Raw genomic sequence first — 27299 nt, 5'->3', positions numbered from 1 at the left:
CCCTGTCCCTGTCCCTCCCCCGCCCCACCACCCCGCAGCACTCCCTCCAGGAGCCGCTACTGGTCTTGTTGCAACCTTTCACTGTGTGTAACTGTTCTTTACCACTACATGAGATCAATAACACTTCAGTAGATCTCCTTTCTTACTGTTTCAGTGTATAAATGACATAACCTTCCCAGCTATGCCTGACTCATCTCACTGTACCGGTGCATTGTATAAATCGCTTCCGGAGTCCCTTCTATCTCTCCACCTCGCTGTTTCACAAAAAAGCCGCTCGGGCATTTCCAACATTACATATAGAAAGGCGGGGCCGGCATCGGCCACGCCGAAGGTATGGCGGGCGTGCCGGCCGCCGATGACCAGACATGTGCGGGCCTGTCACGCGCATTGTTGATGCGACAGGCGCGCCCTGCCACCAACTGGTCGAAGTCGGGGGCGTGACCCGGAAGTAATTGAAAGTACTTCCGGGTCACGCATTCGGGCTAATGCCAGGCCGGTTAGAACTGGCCTGGTGGAAATATGGGCAATAAAAGGCTGGGGAGCGGCGGAGTCTGCCTCTTTGCTCGCCGCTCCCTCAGCCTGCCATTTAGTCACCCCAGCCTCGCTAGGAGGCGGTATTTTAATTTCTTGTTTTTCTCTTCTCCAGGTTTCTCGTTTCGATCCGAGCTGCGCGACGGAGATGGAGGTCCGGAGTTGGGCGGCCTTGCGTTGAGGCTCTTTTCACTTGTATCCCTTTGTTTTACAGGCTGAGGATCGGCGTGGCAGAATAGAAAAGCGAGTCGTAGCCATGCAGCAGATGTTACCGTACCGGAAGCGGTACAATTGATGAGAGAAGCCGATGGAGGAGCGCGGTCGCTCAGGACCAAAAAATACAGTGTCCAATCCGGTCGACGGTCTGCGCACAGTGTTTGGCACCGAGTATAGCGTGATTCTGGACAATCGCCCGCAGTAATGGTAAGGTGCAGGGTGGAAATTGGGCGGCGGGGCTGCTAATTTCTGGGGGGGGGGGCTTCGGGGTTGCACCGCAGGTCACGAGTACTCTCCTTCTGGTGCTGCCGGCGATCATGAGCCAGCAAGCACGAGGGTCCAGTTGTTTTAATGGGAAGTGGCCTCAGTTTTGGAGATGAGGGTTATGGGGGCAGAGCGATTATTTACAGAACCCCACAGCGCTTGATATGCATGGATGCAGTTGTATAGAGATGGTACCTGTCGGGTTGGCTGTGACCAGAGTCCCATGTGTGGTGTGCTTTCTCAATGTTGGCACGTGGATGTCGAATGTCCACTGCAAGAACCTAAATCCCCAGGGTGTGAGTGCTCCCCTGTTAAAAGCATGGGTGCATTCAAGGGACATCGTGACATATCAGGAGGGTAGGATTAACAGAGGTCTTTACCGAAAGGTTTGGATACTTCTTTTCCTGGAAGTGAATGAATGGGTTAGGATGTGCTCACACTGGTTGTGCATTCCTCTCTTAGGGTCTGACGTGTATGTTTTAAAGATAGTGGCTGTAGTATCTGAACTCGTTAGTCTTGGCTGTTTGCCCTCACAGCACTATAGATGCATTCACCTGCTAGAGGCAGCGCGGCCAGTAATGCACCTGCACCGCTGATCCCACAGTCCAGTGGGTAATATTTAATTTGCAGTGTTACACCAAAATGGACACCAGAAAACAAGCTGGTCTCCATTTTGGTTGTCATAGTGAGTACTTAGTTAATGCAATTGCATTCTATTGTGGGTGATCAATAGATCAAGCAGCGAAGGGGGCAAGCTCACCCGCATTGGTTATACCATTGTGTTATGGTATAGTTGAGTTTACCACCTTTTAGATGATTTGCTGTACGTACTAAGGATAGGCGTATGGTATCAGTTAAGAATTAAGCTGAGCGGCTATGTGCAGAGCTGTTCATAGGACAAAAAATTGGTTGCTCATTAAATTGGTCTGACCTGGTTTATAGGAAAAATGCCTTGTCGTTTGGCTATGCTGGGCTATAATGTGTGCATTTGTTATTGCAAAATGTATTAAATAGGGTGTAAACATGTTGGCATAGGCTACACATCATACATTGTACATCGGTGTGTGTGTCCATGCACCAAGCACATGATAAACACGTGTAAGGTTTATAGAGTGACTTGTATGTTTTAAGCACAGGCTAGACATACCACACTGTTAAGTGTCTGTGGGTGTGCACAAAGCACCTGAGAATCATGGGTAAAGTTGACAAGTGTCCATGTATGTTCTAAGCAAGGATAAAGATACGTCATGTCTCTGGAACGTCTGTGGGTGCACTAATAAGTATATTTCATATGCACTAAACACTCCATGCAATCACTGCCATGTTTACAGTTTGCGTGTGGGTGCACTAGGTCCATGAGAACACAGTTGCATATGTACAGTCTGAATGTGCGCAAACAAAATGCGAGGAACAACATGGTACGGTATACTACCATTTGTATAGTCTGTAAGGTGCACTGAGGATAAAAGAACATACATAGTCCGTGTGTTCACCAGGCACGATACCAAATTACATACTCTGTATGTGTTACACTGGGGACAAGGGAAAACGCACAGTACCGGGTTTGTGGTCTGTGTATACACTGGGCACATGATATATGTATACTTAACCCCATGTTTATGGTCTGTATGTGAAAAATGTATATATACACTTAGTGTCATATTTACAGACTGAATGGGTATGACTCGATCTGAAGACAATAAAATGGTTACGCGGGGAGGGCCTCCTCCCCATGCACACTAGGGTGGGTTAGGATTTTTTATTAAATGCACTGACAAGGCACGCACGAGGTAACCCATCATGTGTGAATTCTGCCTTGATTGGGACCAAGCGTTAGGAAATCGTGTGTGTTTAGTTGCATTTACGTTTAAACAGGATTTGGCAATGCCAATAGCACCGGCTTGGCAAGGAATGTGCATTTCGTGCCATGGCTTCAGCATTCCTTAAGTAACCATGAATGCTCTATTGCACTCCACTCTATACCATGTACCTTCCTTAAGTAACCATGAATGCGCTATTATATTCCACTGTATACTTCCATTCTTTAAGTAGTGGGGCACTCTCACACGTGGAGTACACCTTCAGGGGGGCCAGGTACATGGTATGATGTTAAATATAAGCCAGTTCTGTAACAAAATTAATGGATTTCATCCCCTCTAGTCGGACACAGGGGGTTAGCCTTGGGCTTTTCACTTTGTTTGCCACATTTCTCATAAGGGTCCAGGATTGGAGATGGTACTTGTCCATCCCCTTCAGAGGCTTCATTTATCGGGGCGTAACTATAACATTCATACAGCTGATGCTAGGGAAATCAGTTAATCTCTTGCGGTAATATATGAAGAGGTCCCCATGTATACAACTGGGGCTATGCTAGGCACCCTCACTTTAAGCCTAATTTCAATGTTCCCCAGGTAATACAACTGATGCTATGCTAAGCGCTCTCTGTTGAAAGTCTGATAGTAATGCAACTAGTGCAATGCTAGGCACACTCATTGAATGTCTGATTTCAATGATCCTTATGTAATTCAACTGATGCTACGCTAGGCGCTCACAATAAAATGTTAGGGCACGGACCATTCACGGTTAAATTGAGTTTGGATTGGTTCACAAGAGACATAAGCTATATATTCAGCTTATTACCGGTTACTTTTATGGTTGCTCCACAAATTACATATTTGGTGGCATTACTTACTGAGGGATTTAAGCTTAGCAGGTTACAGCAATTGATTACAAGGTTTCGAGGTCAGTCTTGCGAGGCACTGGCCTCGGTGAGGTCACTCAAGTACATTGTCAACACTCATGATGTCAAAGCAGTACATCCCAGTCCAGGTTGTCACACCTTCAAGAGTACCTCTGCACGCGTGTGCGGTTGCACATATGGATTATGGCTCTGTGTCAAAAGCATCTAGGCACCCATTACAGGTACACATATGTTTGGGAAGTGCGTTGTCATGCAGTGCTATAACACCAGTCCGCTTATACACGTATGCATAGTATGCCGGTGGTTTGTTACACGGTATCTATACGCCCTCGTGCTCATACATGTATGCACAATAATGTATTGTGTCACACAGTACCTCTGCACCCATGTGTTTGTGTACTTGTGCATTGGATGTCCGTGTGGTGTCACACAGTACCATTGCACCACTTAGCTTGTACAAGGTACATTATATGCCTGTGGTTTGTCACGCGGTATCTCTGCAGCTTTTTGCCGGAACACTTACATAGTGAAAAGTCCGTGTGGGTTCACACATTACTGACGTCCTTGGGCCTGTTCAATTAAGCAGGCTATTTCTGTGTTGTGTCACACTGTACCTATTCCCCTGGGGGGCTTGTGCACTTTGGGTGCATTTGGATGCCTATGTTGTCAGACAGTACCTGTGAACCATTGGGCACGTACAATTTGGCAAAGGGTACAGGTGTAGTATCACCCAGTATCGATGCATCCATTGGCCGGCACATTAGATGTCCGGTTTGTGTCACAACAGTACCTATGCACCCTAGGCTGGGGTGTGGGTGAAAAGGGGGGGTACAGTCTCACGAAGTAGGGCTGGCAGGTGAACTGTATCTTTCATCTGAAAGAAAATAAAAAAATAAAAAATCACACTAATCATTTGTGTTTGATTTTCATTTATATATGGCTGGATCCATGACTGATACCCGGGAAGTGCTCCACACCACAACGACTGCAAGATGTGGACAGCCAAGGTGACCGGAAGATCCAGGACATGAGTGGCAAGCGACTGCATCAAGTGTGATGGGCGATCAATTCAAGGGCTCAAGAGGTGCCAGCATGCATGGGTGAGACGGTGCGGCCCATGCACTATAATGGTTGTGTATAGGTGTGTTAACCATATTGTTGTTGCCAGCCGTAGTATTTTTTAGCAGTACGCTGCTTTGCAGGTGTATGCCTTGTCAGCTCGACCAAACCCTGGGGTAACGGGCTGATGCAACACCAACACCTCTTGTTGGAAAACAGTATTCTGCCATTGAGGACCCTGTGCTCGCAGGTGTCATTGTTGCGGACACTGCGCTGTGTTGGGATGTCCCGTAGTAGGGGCAATAGGCTTACGCAGAGCCTATCCCAGGGCATAGTGGTCAGGTGTAGGTGCTTTCACGGATTCCATGATATACTTATGGGAGATATTGGGGCCTGTGGCTCCCTGGGTAGCCTACAATTGCACCAGCAATGAGTATCGGGAGCATCATGATGCCATCAATTGTGCCTAGGTAGTGGCCCCAAGACGGTATGTCAATTTTCCCTGAGTCAGCCAGCCCTAGCATCTCTATCCCGCACTTGGGGGGGGGGGGGGGGTGACTGGATACGCCTGGGTAGAAGGGGGGGGGGCTGGGTGCAACACTAATCACTGAAGTGGATGGGTCAACATGTCTGTGCCCGGGGTACACCCTGGCACAGAGCCTCCAGAGATTCCAATGTGGGGGAAGCGAGTCTGTGAGGGCAGTGAGCCACTCGGAAAATAACTAGTAACAAACTGGTGAGGCTAACTAGGGCTTTACACCTGCAGACTATAGCCAATGGGTGCAGCTGGGGGAAGTCGTGCTTCTTAAAAGGACGGCGTCCATTTGTCCAAATTAGGGAAGGAAATCTTCGCAGAGAATCTTCTGGCCTAGTTAGTTGTTTATAGGGACAGGGCATGACCTTTCAGTGAGCTTTTTGGGGGGGGCCAGATAGTCGGGCAACTATGCAGGTCATGATTGGTGAGCAGTAAATTGAAGGTCTTTAGAGGACGGCGCCGTTCTTGAATGGGGTCGCCCAAGGGGGAGGGACAAGTGGTCTCTCCTAGAACTCCAGGGACAGTTACCGCCAGTTGGCTGGATCGGTGCGGGGGAGGGGGAGTTACGCTTTCCGGTAGGCTGCTTGGCCACCCCGCACATGCACAATGGCGCATATAAATGACGCATAACTGCAAGGGCCCCATTATGGAGATAATCTACAGGGCGTACGGGGGTGACCTGGGGGGAAAAGTACCCTCACGGGGAATGCGCCCTCTGCCAATGCGCACCCTGGTTGGAGGGCGGGCATAAGGACGTACGGGGGCAACCTGGGGGGAAATACCCCTCACGGTGAACGGGCCCCATGCGCATGCGCACTCCGGATGGAGTGCCAGCATAATTTGATAAGGATCTGGCGCCAGTTATTGACCTTGCCGTAGGCTCACAATAGGGATACGCAGAATAATAAAATGTTGTTAATTTGATAATTGATTATGGTATGTTAGATTCAGATTGGAATTTTTTGTATTAGAGATATGTTAAGGTTAGCCATCTAACATCTGCACCTATCAATGTAATCTAATGGTTTTCTGCGTATTGTGTAAATATTGTATATTATTTTTTGTTTTAAAAATGTTATGTAAATAAATACGGCCGGGGGTTTACGACCCCCTAATCCAAAAATGTCTTCTCATGTTATCTTGATATTGACAGGGGAAGAGGGGGTATAGGTAGTACCTGGCCATATTGACTTTGCAGATTAAACTGTACAAACATATTTACATTCATTCACCCACCCAGCTACCCGCCCATCACCCAATTCACTTTACTCTCCACCAGTTGGGCGGAAGAAGGGGAGGTGGTTGGAGCAGAGGACATGCACCTTCAGGACTAACATCATTTATATAGCGCTCACCACCGAAATGGGGGTATCTTGGCGCTGTACCCCACCACCGCTTCCCACTGTCACGAAGTGTTGGCGGCAGATTTGTGAGTGAAACTTCTGCGCTGTTGGACAAGCAGAGTGCATTGGAAAAGAGAAAGGAAATAACAAGGACGGGGGAAGGAGGGGATCGGGGCTGGGTGAGGATAAAGAGGGAGAGAAAGAGGATGAAGAAACCACGAGAGAAAAATGGAAATAAAAATAATGCACTGGCCGGGATTCTCGTTCTAAATTTGGAACGTTGCGCACCCCCGCCCCCTCCCCTTGACCGCGGCCCCGCAGGAATCTGGGAACCTGCCCCGGAATGTGCCATGCCGTGTCCGTGGGGGTGGGCGCTCCTGTGTCAGGGTCACTCCCCCAGCTGCTGATGCCGTTTAAATGAGGCGGTGCGCCCCCCGAGCCGGTAAACCCCGCACTGTACGGGTGCACGCAGTACCCCCGCGACCCCAACATGCGCCCCTGGCCCCGCGAGATGTGGGGGCTCGTCATGCTGCTGCCTCTGATGTCCGGCCGGGTGAGTACCTCTGAAGGGGAACGATTCTGTCAGGTGCGCTACAGGGCGCTACGGCGCAGCAAGAGCTGCCCAGGATCACACACTGAAGCTACAGAGCCGCAGCGCAGCTACCACACTGCACCCCGCCATACCAGGAGGTCACGGTGTTATTTATCTGCTAAGATAGCTCAGTGAGTTCATGCGCCTGTTATCAGAAGAAGAAAGCTGCATGAGTAATATTGACAGGAGTAGTAGCAGCGCAGACGGCAGGAATGGAAGATGCAGTAGGAGTCGCAACAATGGTAGCAATCTTAATGACAGCATTACTACGCAGAGCCTTAGTAGTGGCGCCAGTAGTAGTAGTTATAACGGTAAAAGTAGTAAAACCAAATGTTATATAAGTGGTAATAGCGGTACAAACAGTAAATGTAATAGTAATTTTGTCAGTTTCAGTTCGTAGTAGTAGCACGACCAAGGGGACAGTAGTATTAGTACTACCAGCAGTACTACCAGCAGCAGTAACACAAGTCTCAGCAGTGACAGTAGTAGTAACAGTAGTAGAAGAAACACTATTAATAGCAGCAATTTTAGTACTAGCAACAGGAATAGTAGCAGCAGTAGTAACTATAGCTGCAGTAAAGGTAGCATAAGTGGCAATAGTAGTCGCAGAAGTAACAGTAGGAGCCCTGGTGGTAGTAGAAACAGCAGTAATAGCAGTAGCTATAGAAGTAGAAGTAGGAGCAGTAGTAACAGTCATGGGTGTAGATAACAGTCGCAATAGCACCCGTGATAGTATTAGCAGTAACTGGAGATGGGAGCAGTGGTAGGAGTAGGAATAGTCAGTGCTTTAAATGGGCCGGTACTCACCGGTACTGAATACCGGCACTTCCGAGTTTTTTTGCCGACAGTACCGGCACTTCTCTCTAGCCAGGGAGAGTACCGGTACCCTGATCAACAGCACGGCAGGCGCAGGTTACGTTTCTCCTCCAGTACAAGGCAGATTCCGCTCTGCTTCCGAGGGGCATTTCATTATGTGTAATGGGTTACTCTGTTTTATTGCCATAAACGCATTTCTCGTGTGTTTTGACATGTGCTGCAACTGGTAAAGAAGTTATTAGGTTTGATCATATCTTGCTCTTCGCCCCGCCCCTAGCCCCGCCCACTTGCCACACCTCTATTTTAATGAGTACTTGCACTTATTTTTTCCCATTTAAAGCATTGGGAATAATGATAGTAGACCTAGCAGCTGTGGAAGTAGCAATGTATTGTAGCATCTCAATAGCACCTTCCACCTCTTGCTGAGGCCTCAAAGCGCTTGCCATTTGGTGGAGTAAGTCGTTTCTCCATCTGCAGTCCATGGTTGGCTGCAGGGTGCTGGTTGTAGTGTTATCGGTAAGTGTTATATTTTGGTGTCATGGGTGGGACCCGGAGAGTGTGCCCTAGCCTTGGCGCAGTGGTGGGTGGGCGCATCATACTCATGGAGGGGAGAGGGAAGAGATCTGGTGTACTACCCAGTCAGGCTTGTAGTCCAAGGGTCCTGATTTTGGGAAAATCTGTTTTTTGCTTGTCTGAATTCTCAATGGCTGCTGATTGTCCTTATTCTCTTTGGGAGTGTTTCCCAGAGCTTGAGTGTGGGCACTGAGAGCGAGCTTTCACCAGTCCAGTTTATATGAAGTGGACTTTACATCCACCAGCCTACCTCTGCTATGCTTTCCACATTTAGAGATGTTCGCCGATCCTATCGACACTCGCTATACATTGGCCATTACTGCTCCATCAAACATGACAGCTCCGTCAAATTTTTCCAAAGTTTGTTTTTCAAAAAGTAACTTCCATAGTGGTAGTGTGTTTTTGAAAAATAAAAAGCAAATGACTGGCCACACCATTGGAGCTTTCCCCTATGGTTTGGGGGTCATTTTTCATTGTTTTTAGGTCTCGCCTGACCCAGCGCATGCGCTGGTCTGGCGAGACTTATTGAGAGGGGTCCAAAAAAGTGCTACCAGGCCAGCCTAGAGCTACAGTGCATGTGCGCGGGCGCGCGCACCACGTTTTACCGCAATTACTTTCACTTTCGGCTGGACAGCCGCTTTGATGTTTGATCGTGATCGGATCGCGATCACTTTCACTTTCGCGGCCGCATGGCCGCTTTGCATAGCCAATAGGTCTCGCTTTTGGGACCTTATAAGTATTTATTTACGCAAATGTTGCATGGCTAAACACTTATAAGGTCCCAAAGGCGAGACCTATTGGCTATGCCAATGCTTGTTGTCCCTTGCCATCAGGTTTTACCTAGCGGTGACAGACAGTAAAAAAAAGCCAGTTGGGTAGCTTATCTCCAATGCCCCCTAGTCCCTAGGACATTGGATAGAGGTGTATGCAGATTAAATTAATTTTACTATGGCGGTATAAACCCAGCCGTCTTCCCACCTCTAAATAGGGCAGGCGGACTGAGAGCTTGGTGGAGAGGACCCATAGTTTCATTATAGCATTCTTGGCGGGATATTATCAAGCACAGCGTTAAAATTATCACAGCTTTAGCGGCAGAAAACTGCCGCTAAAGCGGCGATAATGGGCTTGATAATATGTCGCAGAGAATTCCAATAGAAGTCCATGTTGACACCAGAAGATGGGCTTCTATGGGAATTCTCAAGGGCATATGATCAAGTCCATTATCGCCGATTTAGTGGCAGTTTTCTGCCGCTAAAGCGGCGATAATTTTAACGCCGTTTTTTGATAATATGGCCCTTAGTCAGGCCCCCATTACCAGTTCCACTGCCTCCTGGCAGGCAAGTGATGTTTCGGCATCCTGTACGTGTATTTGTTTTCAGAAAGGTTGTTGGCCGAGTTCTGATCGAATCAAGGAAGTTGTGACTTGTGGTGCCTTTTATCAGACAGGAAATTAAGCGACGGTTACACAAAACGTATTTTCATGAGATCTTTGTCAGGGCTACACAAAAATAGTGATGAGCTTCTGAGTCCTGCCACACAGCCCTTCAGTGGCCAGGGCCAGCTTTAGCGCAGGTGGTACCAGGTGCAACACTCTTTTTTGGCAACACCCATCGTTTTTTTGTTGTTGTTGCAGTTTAATAGAGCGCGAACTCCAACCGAAGGTATTAGAGCGCTTTACATGAGCACCAATTGCGTTACAGAGGGACACATTCATTTTGTTAGGCACGGGGAGAGTAAGTTATTTGCCAAGAGACACAGGATGGTGAGCGTACCTACTTAGACTCGAACCCGGTTCCCTTGCTTCGAGGTCAATCGCTTTAGCAATGATTAGGCCCAATGACCTCCTCCTCGGATTCCCTAACTATTAACCACGCAAAAGTGCCCCTCATCTCTCCTTAGCCCCTCTCTCACATACATTTCATTTGTTTTAAAGCACTGGTAAAGGCTGCTTTACTAATTCACTCAGCTGTCCGCATGAAACACAGATCTGTCCTTTGCAGCAAGCATATTAACTCTCTGCGCAACTTTATCAGAGTTATCTTGACATTTTTATTGCTGCCTGAAATTTGGATGCACATTGAACTCTGCAGTAGGTGCTTTTAAATCGTAAATTATTGCTAAACACCCCCGCACCCCCACCCCAGGTCAGCTCCCCCGTGCAGGTGAGCTCCCACTGTGGCCGCACCCCGGCCCTGAGTGGTTTCATCCTGTGGTCACTGGCCAGATGTTGTGAAGCCGTGTTTCTTATCATTTGTGTTGTGTGAGTTAAAACATGAAGGCATTTGCACAAGATCGCACTGTGTGCATGTGGGAGCGGACGCTGCAATCCCAGTTCACAGAACTGCAGAAACCGCAGCTCATCTGCTCTCTGTTAGTGTGCCTGCTGGTGTGTGCGGTAGCATTCCTGAGCTATAGTTATACTAATTATGTACTTTGCGTGATAGGCTTCCGGGGGTGCATTTGTAGCCTGTTCAGGTGCAGCACAAAATGCTTCTTTCTGTGGTCGTTGATGCATCACTGAGCGAAGACTGCCACCTTCAGGACAGAGCAGAGCCAGACCAACTCGAAATATGAATGCATTTTTCTGACATCTCAGCCATTTATATGTGGGATAAAGTCAGTGTTGTACGTGGGATGAAAAAGGCGGGATGGGGGGGACTCTGAAAAGGGACGGGGCTAAAGAAGCATAACCGGAACTCCTTTTTAAGAGGCGTGTCCTATGTAATTAAGGTTCTTATGGTAATGCTTTAAACGGTAGCTAACATACTGGGTTTCCCAGTATTTGCGTGCCTCACTGTGAGTTTTCTGTCATTGCTTCCAAACGTGACACACCACAACCAATGCATCTACCGAAAACATGCCAAACTTGTTGACTTTGCCAGTGCTTGTTTGCTATATCAGCTAAATGAATAACATTGATTTTGTTGTGAATAATTAGAATTGGTTTTTTTTTAAATTTTGAAACGGGTATTACTGACGTGTGTGGAAGGTGTAGCTGCCTTCAGAATGTCTTGGATACCCCCTTTCTCTCCATCACACCGCTTGTGCCTCTTTTCTCCCTACATCTTTCTGAAGTCTTCCATCTGTATATCTAAAATTTCCCACGATTATCACATAATCGGCTGTCGCTCTGTACACTCTACAGAGAGGCCAATTATTGGATGTGCATGTAGTCTGCACATCTGTGTGCTCCATTGACAGGCACTGTGCGAAACTCTCATTTCCTTCTGCCTCAACTTCAGAGTTCTCAATATTGCCCCTTCGTAAACAGGCACGCAGATACCTCTAGGTGATGCACGTCATTTATTACATAAAAAAAACCTACTAAAACACAGCATCTTGAATAAAGCCAGTGCCCTCAGGGAATATAAGCTGAAGTAAAACTTCAAATGCAAACAGGAACTGCATCGCTCACTTGGCTTTTTACAGCCATTGCTGAAAAAGTAATCACTGTTTTAGCAGTACAATTCAGGAGATTAATATAGAAACTAATAGGGAACCGTTTCAAAGTCAATTTTTATTTACTGACGAGTCCGAAACTCTGAATGCCCCACTTAAAGCCCTGGGTAAAGTACACAGCCTTAAAGACAACAAAGGTCCTTTCCACATATTCCAGATTTATAAGTGAGGCGAACACTTTAAAGGCAGCCAAAGCCACCGCAAGGCCAGAATTGTCCAATTTAACAGATGCCCCAAGTTCACAGAGGTCATTCCCAGTTCACATAGGTCATTCCCAAGTTCACCCATGTCATTCCCCACTCTAGTAAAGTAGGTGCAGCAACTCTGTTTCTCCTGCATCTCTGTTTCCCCTGTTGCTGAAGCACTGCAAGAAGTTCAGCGTGGCAAGTCCAGAGCACCCCCATGAGCCTCAAGTCCAACACTTCCCACAGGGCCACTCTTGGAACCTGCACTTTTCTAACCCTACATAGCAGTGTAAGTTTTCTCCGGACATGGGCAGCATCTAAAATTGTCCACATATTCACACAGCACGTTAAACTTTCTTCAGGCGTGGGTGGCAATTAAAGACAATCTGGGCTTTCTCCCCTCTTGGGTTACCATTCACAGATTCGAAATTGGCATTTTCACAATTCAGGGTCTAATTACGAGTCTGGTGGTCTGAGGAACGCCAGACTCGCGGGGGCGGTCCAGCCTCTGCCGCACCGGCGCTCTGACTGCCCTATTACAACTAGAGTGGTCGGACCGCCACAGCCATCAGGGAACCGCCATTTCCTGGTGGCGACGCGGCAGTCTCGACGCAGTAATATGCCAAGCATATTACCAGTTTCCTCTCCGCCATGGTTTTCATGGCAGTTCCTCCTCAATGAAAACCGTGGCAGAGAGGAAACAAAGAGGGCCCTACAGGGACCCCTGTTGCCTCAGGGCCCTGGAGTGCATACGGGGGGGCACAACATGTGCCCTCTTGTGTACATGCACCTCAGCTGCTGCACGGCATGAACTTTTCAGTCCATGCAATAAAGGAGCGGTTTTTGGCGTTTCCATTGGGGTGCCCATTTTCAGAGGCACCGTCGTGGGAAAGCCCAAAAAACCTACCTGACATGAGAAATACTCGTAATCTGGCAGGCGGCCTGACGTCAGGTTTGGTGGTGCAGGAGCGGGCCGTTGGCATGGCTGTCTGCTCCTGCACTGCCAAACTCGTAATCAGGCCCTTTGTGTCCATCAACTTTTCTTTATTATTTTCAAAACACTTTGCTCCATCCTTGATCCATTCCTTGCTCGGGGCTCTGTTGCCAGTCCTTCCCTCTCTGTCACTTGTACTTCTTTGTCCCTCACTTTTCCGTGCTTCACACTTAAATGTTCCCCTGATCCTAATTCTGTTGCCAATCAATGCTCTGCTCACTTCACTGTTTCCAGTGTGCCACCTACTTTCTCCACAGTTCTTTATATAAGAGAGATGCAATTTCTGTTTGTTTTTAGCCCACAGACGTTTTTTACCTGTAACTATCAGCTTGGAGCTTGCTCTGTTGTGGATTCACTTGCTGTGCTCACACAATTGTAATTGCATTGGTATAGCGCTTGTTTACCCATGACAAGGCCTCAAAGTGCTTTTTTCGGTGAGTAGCATGCTACTCCGGAACCCAAATAGGATTGGTGATGAATCAGTATAGAGAGACATGAAATGAATTTGAGCGCTGGACATGTGATTTTGTTATTTGGATTGAAAAAGGATAGTGGAGGGATAGAAGAGGGAAGGGTTTGCATTTATATAGCGCTTGCTAGCCCTGAGGAGTTTCTTCCATTTGCCCCTGTTATCACTCTCCAGACTGCAACGATGAGATGGTTGCTCGGATGGTGCTTGGTGACGTTGTCCTTTTTTCTGGGGTACAGGGTTCAATATTTGCTGGACCTCTTGGTGGCATTTGATACAGTCAGCATCTTCACTTACATTTTGACAACCAACAGTGCTCGAGAACCTGCAAATGGCAAAAAATACTGGCAGAGGCCTAACGGGTCTCTTACGAGTCTGCTGCCTTGCTGCTAAATGGCAGAGCTACCAACCACCCAGGCCGCTAATTCTTGCTTCCATCTCATGATTTTTTTTTCCATCACCCTACGGGTCTTGTCTCTATATATCACGGTTGTAGGTTCTTTTTCATCCCTACTTCCGCACTTTTTTAGTGTTTTCTTTTCACTTCCATGTTTCTCCTTTTAGCGCTGTTTTTCCCTATAACACTTGGCCAAATTCAGGTGATGAAAACTAAGTTCTAGTTCCACAAAATGAACAATGTTGTCCAGAAACTTCAACTACCGCAGATAAAGCACTGGAGCTGGCACAGGCTCTCAGAACATGACGACTTGACATCGTTTTTCTTCTTTCTTGGTCCATCACTACCAGAGATGTGTCAACTCAGTCATGCATTGCCTTCTCCAACTTCCTGAGGAGGGTTCCCCAACTTGACATCATTTTACCATTTGTCATTGAATTAGTGAACCAATCTCTTCCTATTGTGGTGATGCGATAAGAGCTAAAGAAATCCATCCTTATGTGCAGGCGATAAAACCAAAATTGGACCAGGAAGCCTTTCTTTGCCATCACAAGTTGTAGTTAAATCAATGGCGTAGCAAGGAGGGGGCAGTCTCTGCTCTGGGCGGCACGAGTTTTTGGGGGTGGTGGCTTCACCCCCGCGCTTACCTGCGGCCGTCGCGGGGCAGCAAACGCAGGAATCGCCAGCAAGTGCCCCCCTCCACCGCTCTTACCAGCGGCAGCCTCAGGGGGGAAATGCAGGGACCGCCACGGGCGGCAAAATGTCTAGCTACACCGCTGAATTAAATCCATGGTCTCACAGCTGAAAGTTGTCCTTGAAGCTAAAGGGCACCCCCTGGACTATAGTTTCCTATTTTCAGCTTTTTATGTTTTGTGTATTCGAATGAATAATTTCTTGTGTTGTCCTAATCTGGGGAAATCAGTGTTTAGCGGTGTCTGCATAGGTCAGGTGTCCCTAAAAATATACAAAAATGCTTTCTTCGTGTGCTTATGATACATGTCACTTTTATTGCAGTGCATGTACAACGAGCCTACTTCATTTAAAAGATTAACATTGCAGGATATGTGGCTTCAAACAGAACTCAAGCGGTAGGGCTTACAACACTAGCGCACTAGGCGTTTTCCTTAAATAACCAAATTTTTGTAATCAGGTGCTCACTTCTTGTGGTTTACTGCTAAACACCCACACAAGCTAATACTCAATTATAGGGAGAAGGAGCAACACAATTTAGATACAATAATATCAATCGAATAATCAATTTCTCTGAACGAAAAAAGTCATTAGGCAGATGATTCTTGATATAGATCCTTTCTTCTTTATTATAATTCAAATCACGTAGATATGGCTTCCTTTCAGTTGTCAGTGTGTGTGCAATAGGCTGAAGGCAGACTATGCAAATCAATGTTTCTGTACATTGCTAGAATCTATCTACATTACTCAGTGTAACTACCAACCTGCCTCTCCTATGCATACTTCTACAGTCACACTGCGCCTCATAATGTCTTTCTTATGCGCTCAATCAATTTAATCTTTATTCGGCCATATATGGCCATGAAAGACAAAAACAATACAGAGCAGTGAAAAGATCATAAAACAAGTTTAAAATGACTCCATCATCCACAACATAGTTACATGACATTAAAACAGGTAACCCAATGACCATAAAGCAGAATAGCTAATGCTCGACAAAATAAAATCTTCAGCTCATATGCCCACTGCCTCGCAATCTCTCAGGACACTATGGTCATTTCAAGTTTGGAAGAGTGTCTCCGAGTTGGGAGAAGAGCTGGATTTACATCGAGAGAGTCTCAGCTGGGTTTGCCGAGGTAAACCCTCTGCAGCGACCCGTGCAGGTAAGGAGCGGTGGGGCTGGGTGGGGGATTTTGACAGATGACGACGAGGGAAAATTAATTATTTATTCAATTTAACCACCCAACCCAGCCCCACCGCTCTTACCTGCCTGGTAAACCCTTAACCTGGCAGCCCTATCTGACACAAGACTGCCAGGCTATAGTGTACCTCCAGCCCATCCTATTCAAGGAAGAGTGACCATCATTGGCATTCCCTACACAGAAAAGGATACAGCAGGGCATTTCAATCCTGGGTGGGGAAATTGCACAGTGACCTCCACTCACAGTAAGAAAAACTCATTGAGCATCAGGGCCATTGATTCTTTGGTTTCTGAAAACACACTGCCACTTTGGGAGTTTGTTTTCAGAAAACTACAAAAATTATGGAGCGGGCACTTCAATCATAGCGGTCGCTTTTCAAAGGCTCAGTGCCTTCAATGGTGGCCATGCAGCCGCAGCTCTTCAGATGGCACCGAGATCCTCGCCTGGCAAGCAGAGATCTCTAAATATGACCGTCAGTCTCCTCTTAGCAGAGTGGAGGTAGAAGCTATAGATTCCACTGATTTGGCTGGCCATCGGGCTGCCCACCAAGCTCTAAATGAGCCTTTCTGCATGGTTTACTGTAATATTAATGGCTCTGATTTAATTTTAAAATCTTGTTTACAATGCTGAATGCTTGTATATGTTACGTTAGGTGTATTTGCAAAGCACACTGTCACCTGCGAGGGTATCCCGGCGCTATAGTTTGTGCCAATTCACCTGACCCCTAAATATATGATGTATAGGGTAGAAGATGTCCACAGGATTGCATTTTGTGGTTCTATTAACTGGCAGAGTTTTTTAGATTAATTTGTGCCCATGCATTCTTAGGCACCTGAAGCTTGAGACACTCAGCAAGCGTCCTACTGTTTACCTCTTCACGTGTCCAGATGAAATAGATGCTGCTTATGTGTGGATATTTGTAGCTGCCAAGATACCTCACCTCCTGTCAAGTGTGACACTCAGCCAATGCTTTAACCAAAATCACATAGCAGTGTGAGACTTGTAATGTTGTATTTAACATTGTAAGTATGGGATAAAAAACAGCATTAATAGGTATGGTAGCTAAAAAGCCATTGCTGAGTCATGAATAAATGTAATGAAGTATACAAAAAGTGGTGGATGGAATGCTTGAATGAATCTCAGCCACTGGTAATTACTCGGACCGCATCCCAGTTCAGTGTTTTCTTGCACAGCATGCCTCCTCTTTGGACCCAGCCACCTGCAAATCATTCTTGACCCTTCTTCAATGGAAACAGTCCAGCCTGAACTTTCAGGCCAGGTCCTCCCTGAACGGGAATTCAAGCAACCTAGGACCAGTATCACTCTGTACTTTATAAAATGAGTATATAACTTCAATTAGTGAAAATATATTTTTTCTCCCCATTGTGTTAGACTCTGCTATAGGGTGTTCTGTGATATCACAGTTCCCATGTTCACAAAGTTATTGGTGGGTCCAAGGTGATACGCTTTACTCCATTAACCTCTTCAGTGCCCATGACGAGATAGTCTCGTCATGGAGCACGGTTGCCCATGACGAGACTATCTCGTCATGAACCCCACCCACTAGTGCAATGCCCGGCACAGGAGGGGGAAAGGGCGTGGCACTGAAGGGGTTAAGGCCCAGTGCCTTGCTTGGCTTCCCCAACATCATGGCCCATGCACCCATGGCCAGAAGAGGATGTCAACACACCTCCAAATCCCTAAGTCATGCACCAAGCTACCAGTGGGTGTCCTTTTTACTGAAGATGTTTCTCTCCTCTCTTTGTCTATTACTCCTCAACCTCTGTTCTCTTTATTATCATCATATTCCCTACCCCGCTCTCTCTAACTTCCCTTTTCCATCTCTTGATACTCTTTTTAAAGCTGATCCTAACTATGATTGCTCCTTCTCCTTTCTCCTTTACCAGGCTTTATAATCCTCACTCTCTTTCTTGGTCCGCATTTCTTTGTCTTCGTTTTCAAACTTCTGCTTCTATTTTATAGCATTATCCTCACTTTCCTCTCTTGACCCTATTTTTATTTTGCCATTACATTTTGTCGCTTCATTTTACCTTCCTTCTCTATCTTTTGTGCCATTTACATAAATTTTGTCATGCACATACATTGGTTTTCCCAGGAGTGCACATTTTGACCAAGCTGTTATTCAAGTCCAATCTTTTAGATCTGAGGTTTGCAGCCAGGCCTCAGTATCAAATCTCCTCCCCTAAATGGTCTCCTCTCCCCTCCTTGGACTGAATGAGCATGACCCTGAGAAACTTGAAAGCCCTGTTAATGTTTACACCTTGGAGTCTGTTGCATATTTTATCTCCCTTTTACAATTTATTTTATTTTAGAAGGTTTTGTATAGTGTGAACAAGACCCCAGGGTATCAGAGTGCTATACATACATATAAAATACACAGGTTCATAATCAGATAGCCAGTAACATCAGGTAGAAGGCGAGTGGATCCTTCGCCGGGGACACAGCATGTCAGCTGAGAGTAGAGTGGTAGCTGGCCAGTGGTCGTGTTGTTTTACATTAGTGATCATGTCATGACATTACGTACGCAGTAGCGGCCAGTCCCCTGCCAAAGTGGCGGGGTGGGCCCGAGAGGGGAGGTGGGGATGGGAGGGGTTCGGGGACAAAAAAAAAACGTACCTGAACACCGCCGCTAATGCCGCTGTCACCCCCTACATCACCGCTTTTCCTTCTCCTGGGCACAGGCTCCCAGACTGCACTGTGGCCTGTCTGAAAGCAGCGTCAGGCAGACTGGGAGCCCGTGCCTGCTCCCTCCAGCCCCAGCAACGCCGCTGGGGCTGGTGAGCGCTTCACTGCGCAGGAGGGTTTTGGCCAGCCTGAGATGGCCGGCCAATGCATCATGCGCAGTGAAGGGAGTGCCCACCTATCTGTATTCAGAGGATTCAGAGGAATGGTGTTCTAAAAAGAAAATATGAAAATCCTTTCAACTAAACTGCATGAAACATCCATATTGAACACTGCGCGTTCTAATGACGCACCGAATGATTACATCACATCTGGGATCCGGGCTGCCTATCTATGAATGAATACGCAAACTTGTCTTTAGAACCCCGTGGGTTCTTCAGTGTTTGAGACAAGTGAGGCCACAATTAACACAGCGAAGGACTAGTGTCACTTTGCTAATACAGGCCTGTTCAACAAGCGCCTTAATGTGAACTACTGATGATTTTGGGATTTGTGAGTGGGACTTAGACCCCAGACTTGACGCCTATGGTGATGGTATGTCATTTTATTTGGCGTTCTTTTACAACAAATATTTTCTTATGCATGTAATACATTTGTTTACTTAATCTATGTCTAGTCGTTTCACTTCTTAGATCTATGAGTTGGTGGTTGGCCACAGAAAACCTCAGTGGGTTGGCACTTGATATGGGGAGGGGCTGCAGCAGTTCATGGATCTAGGGGATGACATTCCCAATGAATGTTACTCAGGTACATCCAAATATTAAGGAACGTTCTAGAGTACTATATACATTGGAAAATGAAACAAGACAACTGAAAAAACAAATCCAAACTTCGATGGGTCAAGTGAAAAGGCAAACTGTCCTGAAAGAAACTGAAATGATGAAGTTTCCAGCTGGTCAAAAGACAATGCAGGGACATTCAGCGGCCTATTTGTGAAAAAGTTGCGCAGTGCAGCGCAGCAAGTCACCTTGCTGCACTGCACTGTGTAATAGGGAAAGGGCAGGAACGCACCTTATTTAAGGCAATACGGTGCATTCCTGCATTCTCCTCTGCGCTGGCGCCCTTTTGGCAGCCTAACGTCAACGCAAGCACCCTTGCGCCATGGTGATGGGTGCCTGCATTGCATGCAGGATTGTTTCTGTTTCCAGCACAAAACAATCCTGAGAGGCATATTCCTCTCTCTATGTGGGCTGCAGAGTACAACGCACATGGAAAGAGGAAGTAACGAGAAGAAATAAAGATAATTATCATTATTATGCCTCTCCTGGGAAGGCATATCTTTTTGACGGATTCCCAGATTTACCAGTTCTGGTAAATCTGAGAATGCCTCGAAAACCATGGGAGTTGTGTGGGAACACCCACACAACGCCCATGGAGCTGCTTCAACGCAGCAATTTGATCTGCATTGTCTTACTCCAGATTTATGGAACCACTCAAGGCCACACAAAGTGGCTTTGTGTGGCTATATAGATCTGACTTAAGATTTGCGTTCCTCTTGCACCATGTTGCGTGGTGCAAGAGAGACACAAGCCAGCTCTGAAAATATGCCCCTCAGTGCAATAAAAGGAACCAAAGCCAGAGGACTCTAGCTCGGCAGAGTGAGAAAATGCACCAATCAGGCAACAGAAAAGGCAGTCAGAGGTGCATGCATTAGGCAACAAGGCAACCATGAGATCAGAAAACTAAGAAATGAAATGAACCGATATGAAGTTTATTAGATTTAAAATAATGGCAAAAAAAGAGTCGCGGAATGATAATTAAAAACATAATTTTGACAAATTAAAGAGTTTTTGATGAACAAACCAAACATCAGTAAACATAAAAACCAGCGCAAGAAGACACTCCAAGAGGGGTCGTCAGGTGTTTTTCTTCTTATGAATTTACGCACACACTCCAAAAACATAGCCTGGAAGCACGGTGCACAGAGAACGTCCTCTCAGGATGGCTGCCATGTTGAAGTTCTGTACTGGACTCTCTTTTAATATGGCAATGCTCTCTGGGTGCACTCTGCCTCTGCCATAACCCGCTGTTTACCAGTGATTCGATGCTGGGGGGTCGTGGTCAGGCGGTGCTCACATTCATCTTGCCTCGTCTTTCTTTGCCCCCTCCAGGTGGAAGCCCAAGGGTGCTCATACCCATGCAAGTGCCCAGTCCGGCCTCTCCGTTGCCCGGCGGGCACCAGCCTGGTGCCGGATGCGTGCGGCTGTTGCAAGGTGTGTGCGGGGCAGCTCGGAGACCGCTGCTCACCCCAGGCCCCGTGCGACCATCACAAGGGCCTGTACTGCGACTCCTCGGAGGTTGATGGCGCCAGCGGGATCTGTGTAGGTAAGAGGGCAGGCGCGCACGCAGAAGGGAGTGGGCGGTGGGGTAAAGGAGAAGGGTCAGAGAGAAGGACGTGTGGGGCGCCTTGAGCGAGCGTGGCACCATCGCGAGGTCAATAGAATGAGTATCATTGAGTTGGGTAACAATAAACATCTGTTATTCAGCGCCAAGATACCCGTCGTGGTGAATGTGCGCTTTACAAAGACACGTTATTGGTGAGCAGACCTGCTTGGTGGTGAGTGTGCTGGAAGTCAGTGCAGTCCAGAGCAGACCTTTAAGGCACAAGCGAGCAGGCTGGGGGCACAATCAAGTGCGCCATAATGATAGTAGCTTGGGACAGTGGGGGGGAGATTAGGGAGACACCCAGGTGTTGGTAAGCATGAGGGGGGCATCAGTGAGCAGGCTTGGCATACTTGAGCTAGAAACCGAACACAGAAGGGCAGTGAGAGGACACAGCTGAACAGGCAGCGCAGAGCCTGCGACTGCAAGGGACATAGGTGAACAGTCAATGAAGAGCCTGTGGCTGCGAGGGACACAGGCAGAGGAGAGCCGGTGACTGCGAGGGACATGGGAGAGTGAACAGTGGCATGCAGCACAGCGAGTTAAGACTAAAGAGCGCCACCCAGGGGACTAGGTTAGCAGGCCAGGAAGACATAGGCGAGAGGGCCTGGGGCACTGGTGGCAAGGCTGGTGCATGGGGGAAGGAAGGTGCAGATAGATAATAGGACAAGAAAGGGAGAGGTGAGAGTGCAAGGACGGTCTTGATGAGGGACAAGGAAGGAACCACTAGCATGGTGGGAAGCCTGGCAAGGGTGAGAAGGCGGCGCACACAGGCGAGAGCAAAGAAAACATAGTTGAGGGTGTTGGGCTGATAGAGTGAGTTCCATCTATGGCATGGGTAATCGCAAACATTTGCCATGGTGCCACAAAGTATGGTCTGTGGTGTGACCGAGGGCTGCACTGATGCCAGCAGTGTGGCAGTAGGGGGGCCGGGTGGGTCAGGGATGGTGTAAAGTGGTCATAGGGGAAGCGAAGCATGTACATCCAGTGGCTGAAATGCACAATGTGAATCCAGAAAATCTGAGCTCAATCCTGACTTCACCCTTGACCAAACTGTGCGATCAAAGGCAATTTGTTTTTCACATTGCCTCCTTTTTCTTCATTATGGCACAGAAGAGGACCTCAAAATACATAGGCTCAGAATGTGCGCTGTACAAAACCTTCTCCTGTATTTGATTGTAATGTTGTCCACGTATATTAGCAACCTAGGCCACCCAGAGGGTGCACGTGCCAACTGACTTGCCTCTTAGTTCACTATTGCCATTGTTGTTAGTGTGGGGTCAGGAAGCATGAATATTTCTAAATTCATGTTTCAAAGCTATGACTGAAAATATACCTCTCAATGCAGTGCGTGGGAAAACACTTCAGCATGTCAATGAATGTTTTGAATTTAGAAGAAACATAATCCTATTTTTCCAAATTTGAATCAAGATGTCTTTAAAAATAAAGGTGTTCCTAAAGTTAAGTGGTGCAGGACACCAACTTAGTTACATCAAAACACCAGTTAACTTGCAAATAATGCTTGTTCATTTATTAAAAAAAGAATTCTGACTATAAGTGCTCAGCAAGTAAGCAACGGCCCGCGCTGCTGTTCACCAGGGGCGCCACATGAAAAGGTCAAGAGTGCCACAAGTGGCTCATGGGTCTGGTGGCTCAGTGGACCAATGCATCCACTGCAGGGGCCTGTGTTTGACCTCATGGTCACAGGTTCAAATCCCAGCAGGCCACTCAGCCTTTCATCAATCTGAGGTTGATAAAATGAGCACAGTTGGGTAACAATAAACAGCTGTTATTCAGCGCCAAGAGACCCTGATGGGGTAAATGTGCTCTTTACAAATACTTATGTTATGAGTATCACTAGTCTATGGTATGCCGAGCCTCAATAGCCTGGGAAGTGCTTTTTCCCCCGTGCTTTTCATGACGAATATTTAAACTTCTGGTATTCTGGGGCCTAATCTAGGCATCTAAGGGTACAGAATGTTTAAAATGTATATTTTTGTGCCAGCGTCATGCTCCAAGAGGTATAGAATTTTTCAAAACTTTTTTTTTCAGTGGGGCTGGAACAATTTTGGGAGTAGGGGTGCTCTCCTCGGGCTCGAGCTCACTAAAATAATAAGGTTCTAAAAAAATCCTGGTGTTACTGAACGAGCGAGTGCAGCCAGTGAATAAGAAAAATAAGTTGGAGGGTTGTATTTGTGGGAGGGAAGGAAGTGGATGAGATGGGAGTCTAAAACATCTTTGCAAAAAAGTAGTTCCGTGCTGCACAGCAAACAACAGAGCCATCTAATAATAGGTTTTAGGACGGGGTGTTTTCTGGGCTTATGTTAGCCACCTTTTACCTTGCACTGGTTTTGAACGAACAGCTATTGCTGTGAAAAGAAAACTGATTGAAAAGCCTCATTGTGTTCCATTATCTTTCAAACCCCTCCCAGTCTGGGCTTCCTGCAGCTCCTGCTGCACCCCTGGGCTCAGCGCCCTGGTTGTCATTCATATATCACACTTCTAGCATTGGCAGCTCCTCCGATATGGGGAGTATCCCCCTCTGACCGCTGAGGCAAACCCAAAACAAAATGAATATTATTTTATTCTTTGTCCCGTAGCCGAGTCTTGGGGGGCGGGGCCGCCGCACTACAGCAGGGAGAGGAGGAGTGGTGGGCACTGCCGTCAGTGCGCAAGACGGTTTGGCCGGCCGTCTTAGAACAGCCAAATCGTCATGGGCACTGACATCTCTCCAACCCAGCGGTGTGTCTGGGTGGAGAGACCAGCAGGCACAGGCTCCCAGCTCCTGAAGGAACACAAAACAAGTCTGCTCCGCCCATTCCAAACACTGCTCTCGTGGATATGAGAGCAGCGTCTGGATTGGCCATAGGGGAACCATAGGGGAGTCTGGGAGCTTCAGCCTGTGCCCAGAGGAGCAGAAGAGCGGCGAGCAGATTACCGCCGGGTATGTTTTTTCATTTTTTCATTGTTTGTTTGTTACAGCCCCCCTGCGCTGGCTCACCACATTTCCCTGATACCAGCCGCTACTGGCTTCTAGGTGGCTGTACTGATACATGTTGCAACCACTCCCTTCAGTGCTGCACAGCAAACAACACAGCCATCTAATAATAGGTTTTAGGATGGGGTGGGAAGGAGAGAAGCTACAGTTGTCTCTCTTCACTGTGTGTATATACCTGACTCACTGTCCTGACCTCTCTGCAGCCCATGAAGGTGCAACCTGTGACCTGGGTGGTGTGATCTACCGAAGCGGTGAGACCTTCCAACCCAGCTGCAAGTACCAGTGCACATGTCTGAATGGCGCAGTCGGGTGCGTCCCACTCTGCATTGACGACCTGCGCCTCCCCTCTCCTGATTGCCCTTCCCCACGTCGAGTGAAAATCGCTGACCAGTGCTGTGAAGAGTGGTCGTGTGAGCCTAAAGGCACCCAGAATCCCTTCAACAGAGGCCTGGCAGGTGAGGGAATGGGGGTGGGAGGGGTCAAATGCAACCCAGTGGAACTTCCACATGATTGACACTAATAGCAGACATTTTATGGGGCATGTTTGTTGATGTACTGCCTTTTTTTTAGGTCAGGGCTGCTAGACAGTACATGTGATGTCTGTTGCAAAACATATTGTGGCTTACCAAGGACATAGAAGGGCTTGGAGTCCGCCTATTGCTTACCATTAGTCGCCTCTCCTGTCTCTCATTTGCCTTCTTCTTATTCTTGTCCCAGCTTGTCAATCTTTTGTGTTTGTCCCTCCCATAGAGCGTTGCCTGTTAACATCTCTTTGATTGGCTGCCATCTCTGCTTCCAATGCTTGTTTTTTAAGCATTACTGTTTCCTTTCGTGTTAAGCACTCCATGAAAATGTGTGTGTTTTTGAGCTGCATCCCTCATGTGCTCCCCTCTCCCTGCATTCTGTATTGCTCTTGCTCTGTCACCCATGAGAATCTGCCCCCACCATCTCCACTGCGCTCACCCATGTGCTTCTCCCTATTGCTGCCCAGTGCCCTCCATGTTGGCTCTTTCACCTGTGTCCTCCTTCTCTCTCTTTGTTGTTCCTTCCCACGTCAGAAGGCACAGAAATGTATGGTGCGCGCGCCTACAAAATGATGTGGATGGCTGTGTCAAAGTTTTTTTTTTTTTTTATCATTTGCCACACTGCACAGCTAAAAAAAATTGCAAAGCCAATAGGTCACAAAGGTGAGACCTATTGGCTTTGCCAATGCTGTTTTGTTGATACATATCCTCATCCTTCCGCCTAATCCTGTCAGCTGGGGTATTACTAAAGGCCTGCTTGCAAAGACCATGGAACTGCAAGGCTACTGTTGGGGAAATAGGCTTGTTTACAACTTCAGAATTAGACTAGCAAAATGAAAGCTATTTCAAATCTGTTACCAGCAGCCCCAAATCCGGCAGCTGTTATTTAACCCGATCGGGGCTGGCCCCAGAGAAATATGCTGAATTTGTTCTGGTGTGACTTGCCAGCAATGGGACATATTTGGCAGCAACTGCCACTGTCTGCTTTCCTTAAAGAGCAGACACCTGCAGACGGTGAGTTGGCTTTATTTTCACTTTTAGCTAGGCCTAAAAAAAAAAGACCTGATTTAAAGAGCCATCAGCCCCTCTTTTGATTGAATATTACCCTGGCTGGAAACTATGTGGAGCCTAACACCTAGATGCCAATGTAATTGAGGGAAACAAAGACACATAGCTTATTGTCTATTCACAAGTAATTAGGAGAAACTATGATTTGGAGTCAGTTTTAAAACTTTTTTTGTCTAACCCTATATGTGAGAGGTATGCATGCACTGCAAGATTGTCAGGTGTAGCTGCACGAGTAAGCACACAATTAATTTAAATAGCTGCTATAGCACGTATTCATTTATATTTTTTATTTAATTCTTAATAGTGCCACTCATCCCAATTTAGAGTGTCAGAGCACTTTACTTCACACACACACACATTATACAGAGACAATAAATCATACAAGCACGCAAATCAATGTCCAGGGAACATTCATAAGACAACGTGGGTTACTAAGTGTAGTAATTGGCCATACTGGCAGACATTATATTCAAAGAGTCCATGTCCAGGAGAAACACAAGGTCAAGATTTAAAACGTGAAGAATACAAAAAAGGGATGGATGGGCTGCTTGAACTGATCTCAGCCACTGGTTGTTTCTCAGTCACATTCCAATCCATCATTTGTCTGCCCACCATGCCACCACAGATTAGACATGACCAAATGAAAATCAGTGTTGATCCTGCTCCAGTAGGTTTGGGATGCAGCCTGAGTAATTACCAGAGGATAAGCTTAACTCAAGGATTACATTCATCGCTCTTTTGCACTATTCATTGTGATGCCCTACCTGTGACGGGTAAGCCCAGCCATGGAACCTGTGCTCACTGTGCCAGTGGAGCCAATCTGTGTACTACTGACGATGGTCAAATAGCCCGGAACCAGTCTGGAGTTGCTTGTGTTTTTGGTACTGAGGTGACCTTGCCTAGCAGTTCAGAGTGCACTGTTCCTGTTAAAGCAGGATCTCAGCTGATATTCACATAGCTGATTCTTGTCTGAGGTGCCATGGTGGGCAAAAAACAATGCAATGGAATGCGTCTGAGTAATTGCCCGTGGCTTGCAGTTTGCATGCAGCTCCTTGACCCTTGTTCAATGATCATTTAATAGTAGGTGTAGAATTTGATACTAAGGTAAATTAGCCTGAAAACATCAAGAATGCTTGTGAAGTAGCAAGGAGGGTTTTAGGTCAAGTCGCTGACCAATAAGGATGGGTGGATGATAAATACACATCTGGCTGGAATGCTTCTTCTCCACCCCTACTGGTTTTAAAAGGAATTTTTAATTTTTTTCCTGTGTTTTAGCGCAAACTTGACCCGAAGGTATGAGGTATCAGAGCGCTTTACATGAGCACCAGTTGCATTACATAAGGGCACAATCATTTTTGTTAGGCACGGGGAGATTAAGTGATTTGCCCAGAATCATAGGATGCTGAGCGTCGTTGCTGAGACTCGAACCCAGTTCCCCAGATTTGAGATCGACGGCCCTAGCTGTTAGACCACATCTTATTTCCCTGCGGGTTGGTTCTTTCTGACTCTTTTTTGTACCCTAAGGTAAAAACAGCTTCTAGTTGCATGCCTAGTTGATCAGGTTCCTTCTGAGGATCTAAACAAACCAGAAAGTTCCT

At 47.0% G+C, this 27299-nt stretch overlaps 1 protein-coding gene across 1 annotated transcript in view; it reads left to right on the top strand.

Moving 5' to 3' along the window:
• The first annotated feature begins 7053 nt into the window (after positions 1-7053).
• LOC146857105 (CCN family member 2-like) overlaps positions 7054-27299 on the top strand; it is a 41673-nt gene continuing 21427 nt past the window's right edge. Inside the window, exons 1-3 of the mRNA XM_085647622.1 lie at positions 7054-7202; positions 20841-21054; positions 24313-24564. Coding sequence (XP_085503748.1) covers positions 7140-7202; positions 20841-21054; positions 24313-24564 — 529 coding nt within the window. The 5' untranslated portion in view covers positions 7054-7139. The remainder of the gene's footprint in view (positions 7203-20840; positions 21055-24312; positions 24565-27299) is intronic.

This window comes from Triturus cristatus, chromosome 3_2, assembly GCF_964204655.1.
Source record: "Triturus cristatus chromosome 3_2, aTriCri1.1, whole genome shotgun sequence".
Lineage (NCBI taxonomy): Eukaryota > Metazoa > Chordata > Amphibia > Caudata > Salamandridae > Triturus > Triturus cristatus.
Note: the sequence above shows the minus strand (reverse complement) of the source record. Positions and strands in the feature narration are given on the sequence as shown.